Raw genomic sequence first — 6,520 nt, 5'->3', positions numbered from 1 at the left:
CCCCAGATGCATTTTATAAAGAAATACAAAACAAAGAAGATATGTTCCTTCACCAGCGATATATCACAGTAATGTTTTGATCGCATGTGTGAACTGTGAAGAGGATGTTAGGAGGTTGCAGAGTGACCTGGACAGGTTGAGTGAGTGGGCAGATGCGTGGCAGATGCACAACCTTTTATCCGAAAGCCTTGGGACCAGACACTTCTCGGATTTCGGAATTTTTCGGATTTCAGAAGAAGATTTTTAGCGTAGATTAGGTAGGTAGCACTGGCGGCTTGAAAAGTCTGGAGCGGCTGCCTCACCCCGGAGACCAGGGAATCATTGTAAATCATTCCTTAAATGTTAGTCAGTTAGTTTGGAGGGATTTTATGTGGTTGGGGGGGGGGGGGGGGGGGGGGGTGAAGGGGGAAACATTAATTCTTAGTCCCCTACCTGGTCGGAGAGGCGGGGAGTGGGCAATGCCTTACCGGGTCGCCATGCAGGTAAGCTCCGGAGCGCTGTGGCCGCCGACTCACAACATCGCGGAGCTGCGGGCCGTGCTGGATTTGGAGCGCCGCGCAGCCAGGGGTAGAGTTGCCGGGGTCGGAGCTCGAACCAGCGCCGCGATGTTGGGAGTCGACGGCCACAGCGCTCCGGAGCTTACTGCACGGCGACCCGGTAAGGCATTGCCTGCTCCCCGCCACTCCGACCAGGTAGGGGACTAAGAATTAAAGTTTCGCCCTTCACACCCCCCCCCTTCACATAAAAACCCTCCAAACTAACTGACTAACATTTAAGCAATTATTTACAGATGTTTAAGTGTCTCCCCGGTCTCCGGGGAGGAGGCAGCCGCTACAGTAGTACAGACCTGGGTTGACCGTGGGTCGTTTCGGGTCAAGTTTGGCACCAAACGCGAGGTTTGGTGTGCAGACGACATCCTGGAAAAAATGTCCGGTTTTCGGAGCTTTTCGGTTTCCGGAACTCCGGATAAAAGGTTGTGCACCTGTATAATATAGATAAATGTGAGGTTATCCACTTTGGCGGCAAAAACAAGGGCGCAGATTATTATCTCAATGGGGTTAGGTTAGGTATGGGGGAGGTGCAGCAAAACCTGGGCGTCCTTGTACACCAGTCACTGAAAGTTGGCGTGCAGGTACAGCAGGCAGTGAAGAAAGCTAATGAAATGTAGGCCTTCATAACAAGAGGATTTCAGTACAGGAGTAAAGAGGTTCTTCTGCAGTTGTATAGGACTCTGGTGAGACCACACCTGGAGTATTGTGTACAGTTTTGGTCTCCTAATTTGAGGAAGGACATCCTTGTGATTGAGGCAGTGCAGCATAGGTTCACAAGATTGATCCCTGGGATGGCGGGACTGTAATATGAGGAAAGATTGAAAAGACTAGGCTTGCATTCACTGGAGTTTAGAAGGGTTAGGGGGAATCTTATAGAAACATATAAAATTATAAAAGGTAATGTTCCCAATGTTGGGCGAATCCAGAACCAGGCGCCACAGTCTTAGAATAAAGGGGAAGCCATTTAAGACTGAGGTGAGAAAAACTTTTTCACCCAGAGAGTTTGAATTTGTGGAGTTCCCTGCCACAGAGGGCAGTGGAGGCCAAGTCACTGGATGGATTTAAGAAAGAGTTAGATAGAGCTCTATGAGCTAGTGGAATCTAGGGATATGGGGAGAAGGCAGGCACGGGTTATTGATTGGGGACGACCAGCCATGATCACAATGAATGGCTGTACTGGCTCGAAGGGCCGAATGACGTCCTCCTCCTGCACCTATTTTCTATGTTTCTATAATGGCTCAATGACTTAAAGTAAAAAAAATTCTTAGGTAGACAAAAATGCTGGAGAAACTCAGCAGGTGCAGCAGCATCTATGGAGCGAAGGAAATAGGCAACGTATCGGGCCGAAACAAGGGTTTCAAAGTAACATTTGCAAATTTGCAGATGACACAAAGATGACACAAAGCTGGGTGGCAGTGTGAACTGTGAGGAGGATGCTATGAGGATGCAGGATGACTTGGACAGGTTGGGTGAGTGGGCAGATGCATGGCAGATGCAGTTTAATGTGGATAAATGTGAGGTTATCCACTTTCGTAGCAAAAACAGGAAGGCAGATTACTATCTAAATGGTGTCAAGTTGGGAAAAGGGGAAGTACAACGAGATCTGGGGGTCCTTGTTCATCAGTCAATGAAAGTAAGAATGCAGGTACAGCAGGCTGTGAAGAAAGCAAATGCATGTTGTCCTTCATAACAAGAGTTGAGCAAAGAGGTCCTTCTGCAGTTGTACATGGCTCTAGTGAGACCACCTCTGGAGTATTGTGTGCAGTTTTGGTACCCTTATTTGAGGAAGTGCATTCTTGCTATTGAGGGAGTGCAGCGTAGGATTACAAGGTTAATTCCCAGGATGGCGGGACTGCCATATGCTGAGAGAATGGATTACCTGGGCTTGTTTATTCTGGAATGTAGAAGGATGAGAGGGTATCTCATTGAAGCATATAAGATTATTTAGGGTTTGGACATGCTTGAGGCAGGAAACATATTCCTGATGTTGGGGGAGTCCAGAACCAGGGGCCATGGTTTAAGAATAAGGGGTAAGCCATTTTGAACGGATATGAAGAAACACTTTTTCACACAGAGAGTTTTGAGTCTGTGGTATTCTCTGCCTCAGAGGGCGGTGGAGGCCGGTTCTCCGGATACTTTCAAGAGAGAGTTAGATAGGACTATTAAAGATAGCCGAGTCGGAGGATATGGGGAGAAGGCAGGAATGAGGTACTGATTGTGGATGATCAGCCATGATCACATTGAATGGCAGTGCTGGCTCAAAGGGCCGAATGGCCTACTCCTGCACCTATTGTCTACTAGGAATCAATTTGATGAGCTCTCTTTACGTCAGAATATTTCTGTTTGGGTAACCAATCCATGCATAGTATTCCAGATGCAATATCACCCATGCCCAACATACTTGGAACCAGACAACTGTGCCCTGGCTATCAAATACTCTTGCAAAAACGAGCAAGAAAGTGTTTTAATCTGTAATTACTTGTTACTACTACAATTCCCCCCCCCTCTTTTCTCACTGAATAATGTATTACTAAATTTGACAAGTTTGGCATCCACTGGTTTCAAGATCTTTTTTAGTTCTGCATTAATTATGTGCCCCTGCATTCGACATTATTCTAATGGTGGTTAGAGATGCAATCAAAAACAACACTACTGCCAATGCATTCAAAGGATATATCATGGCACTGAAAACCTCCCTCCCCACTCCCACTGTCATGTTCCTGTGACACGATACCAGCACAGATTCTAAAGAGATGATTTTTTATCCTTCTCTAGGATCCAACAGGTATAACCAGAGAATGTGGCAGTTTTATCTCAATCAAAAAATAACAAAATAAAATATTCCAAGTTATCCACAAAGCAACCATTGGAAATCAATGAAAAGATTCTTGGAACAAAATAATACAAAAAAGTTGAAACCACCTGAAGATGAACTTAAGGGGGTGTCATTGTACAAATTTACATGCATTTTCTTTGATACGGTTCACTTGTCGACTGTATATCGTGTTGTTACTTGCGAGCAAAGCACCAAGGCAAATTCCTTGTATGCATACCTACTTGGCAAATAAAATTTATTCAATTTAATTCAATTCATTCTTTCAAACAATCTCTGTTTTGAAGAATTTGAAATAGTGGTACTTTATTTGGGCATAGATTGCTGACCAGCAGCAGGTCAGAAAGAAAAGCAAAGTGGCTGTGGGTGGAAGGAATGTTTCATCTCCAATAACATTTTCTGTACAATCGAGTTAATGTTTAGAATTCACTGACAACATCTGAATGGGCAGCCTTTATACAGATGGGAATATGTACCTTGGCATCACCTTCTGCACACAAGCACAATCTGCAACCCTCGGCTACAATAGCATTGTAATTTAATGTAGTTGTGTAGATACATTTATACAGAGAAGCTTAAGCAATATTCTCTTATACAGAGAAGCTCAAACAAGAGGACATGACTTCAGAATTAAGGGACAGAAGTTTAGGGGTAACATGAGGGGGAACTTCTTTACACAGAGAGTGGTAGCGGTGTGGAATGAGCTTCCAGTGGAAGTGGTGGAGGCAGGTTCGTTGGTATCATTTAAAAATAAATTGGATAGGCATATGGATGAGAAGGGAATGGAGGGTTATGGTATGAGTGCAGGCAGGTGGGACTAAGGGAAAATAATTGTTCGGCACGGACTTGTAGGGCCGAGATGGCCTGTTTCCGTGCTGTAATTGTTATATGGTTAAGAGAATTTTGACAATGATAGGTTCCTTGATTGCTACTGACAGATTCTTGTCCATATTGTATTGTAGAAATATCCTTTAAATGGTAAATAAATATACCAGGGTTTTCAAACTGACAAGGATTGAATCATTATCTGTTCAACTTGCCTCAGTTGCCTGTACTTGTTTTACATCCACAGCCAGCACCAGACAAAATACAACATCTATTTTGGAATTATTAACATGTTTTTAAATGGACTAATGGATTGCCTCTTTCCCATGTGGGTAGTATTATTTGTGCCAAGTTGCCACATAGAAACAGGATTTACTTAAACAACAATGTACAAACTTTACATGACTTTTCAGCGATTGCTGGCTACAGTGGTAATATTTTGGTAACATACCTCATACAGGTTCATGAAGGAATTAACAATGATTTTTGCATTGGTACAAAAATACATGTATTCGCTTTTCTCCCTTTTGTAAATTGTCCTTGAAATTCAAAACTGCCTTCAATACATCAACAAAAATCAAAAACTGGTTGATCATAATGTGTAGCCGAGATATCCTTTGGATTTAGATACAATGCACTAGAATTGTAAATGTGCAATGCTCAAATTCAAGTGAGTCAGTAATAACTCACTGCATACACAAGCACAATTGAAGTTCCATTGCATCAGTTACAATCACATGAAAATATACTGTGGGTATAAGAGAAAGTTGTGCCTAGCTGAGGATGATTCCACACATTTGTTCTGCACTTATTGAACATATAATAAGCAATACTTTTAAAGATATTAACATCTGAATCGCCTTTCTTTGCAGATTTTCACCAAATTTGTCAAATATCCCAGCAGTAAATGGCAAGGTGACACAGAATGTCCCCACAATTTCTTGTGTGGGTGGCATATTCAAAGATTTGTGAATCAATCATTTTATAAACATAGATGGCCTTTGAGATGACTGTGTGCTATTAAATCACTCCACTGTCAACAATATAAACTTCCTCATTTGCCAGTGTGAAGTAAAAGCCTCAAAGTTGCCCCATACACAACCAGTTGATATAATCTGACCTTGGCTTCCAATCTTGACACCAACGCTGTAATGATCTTTGGAACTCACCTATTCAAGACAATAGGTTGTTAATGTAAACAAGTAAGAATGGGAGATTAATTAACACTCCGATTAGCCATCAATGTTTGACGCAACATCGTGGAAGATAGAATTTAATTTGAGAGTCTATCCAAGAAAGTCCCTCATCTTCTGAACTTGCCGATGACACTATTTATGTTCAGAACCAATGTGCATCATCAGGAACTAAAATACAATTTCATACCTTACAAACAAATTATTTTCGAAAAGATTACCTTAAACTCCAGAGCTGCCTTATGCAGAACATGGTCTTATGAGCACACTTCCCACTATCACTGTTCCCTCACCCACCCCTTTCCCATTCATAACAAGTGTAGATCTGAAATATTTATAACTTATTACCCAAAACCAGTTCTGTTTAGCTAAAAGTAGTGACTGCAAAGTCCCAATCATGTTTAGCTCGTCACCACAAAGAGAAGGGCAAGATGGAATTGGTATTGACTTGATGAAGGAGGCTGAGATCTGGGTGGAGAGGGAGAGCAGCTTCTAGTCAGCATCCCTCATTGGCCAAGTGTTGACGCGTTAGAGAATGACAGCAGCAATCGTAATTCCATTCTGACATACAGTACAAACTGCACACCTCAACTGCGCTCAGTAATATTTTTAAGAGACATGGTTTGGAAAAAAGGAGGGGATGTTCCTAGTGCAGATGGAGCAGAAACATCTAGTTTACGTTTAGTGTTGGCCAGCCTCCCGGAGGCGACAGGCAACAGCAGTGATTAGAGCTGCTCCCTTGCCACTGCCATCTTGTGACTGCACGAACAACACCTTACACTTTGGGGACATGCGTTCGACAGTCTCGTGCATTATTGTAGAGAAGCTGCAAACAAGGAAGAGAAAAATACATTAGTTAAACAAGAATCTGCAAGATGAATGTTAAAACTAAATGGGCTCAGGTATTTCAAGCCTATATCCCTTTTATGGATGAATTAAATGGATGTTCAATTTGTTCCCAACCTACAGCATGCAACCCACAGAAACAGCTACTATTGTAATCTGCTTTGTATATTAAGAAATAACATAACAATTTAAGTTACATTCTTATCTCAAATGTTTTCTTTTAGGGAAATGAATAAGTGAGAACAGCTGTGATTTTGAGCTTCAATTAAATC

The 6,520-nt window shown here is 42.3% G+C and overlaps 1 protein-coding gene across 2 annotated transcripts in view; it reads right to left on the bottom strand.

Annotated features, from left to right (window-relative positions):
* Nucleotides 1–4,515: 4,515 nt before the first annotated feature.
* hk2 (hexokinase 2) overlaps nt 4,516–6,520 on the bottom strand; it is a 65,024-nt gene continuing 63,019 nt past the window's right edge. For both annotated transcript variants that reach the window (XM_055662476.1, XM_055662475.1), the window contains exon 18: nt 4,516–6,228. In XM_055662476.1, coding sequence (XP_055518451.1) covers nt 6,084–6,228 — 145 coding nt within the window. In that variant the 3' untranslated portion in view covers nt 4,516–6,083. The remainder of the gene's footprint in view (nt 6,229–6,520) is intronic.

The sequence above is a fragment of the Leucoraja erinacea genome, chromosome 35 (genome assembly GCF_028641065.1).
Source record: "Leucoraja erinacea ecotype New England chromosome 35, Leri_hhj_1, whole genome shotgun sequence".
In the NCBI taxonomy this organism is placed as follows: domain Eukaryota; kingdom Metazoa; phylum Chordata; class Chondrichthyes; order Rajiformes; family Rajidae; genus Leucoraja; species Leucoraja erinaceus.
Note: the sequence above shows the minus strand (reverse complement) of the source record. Positions and strands in the feature narration are given on the sequence as shown.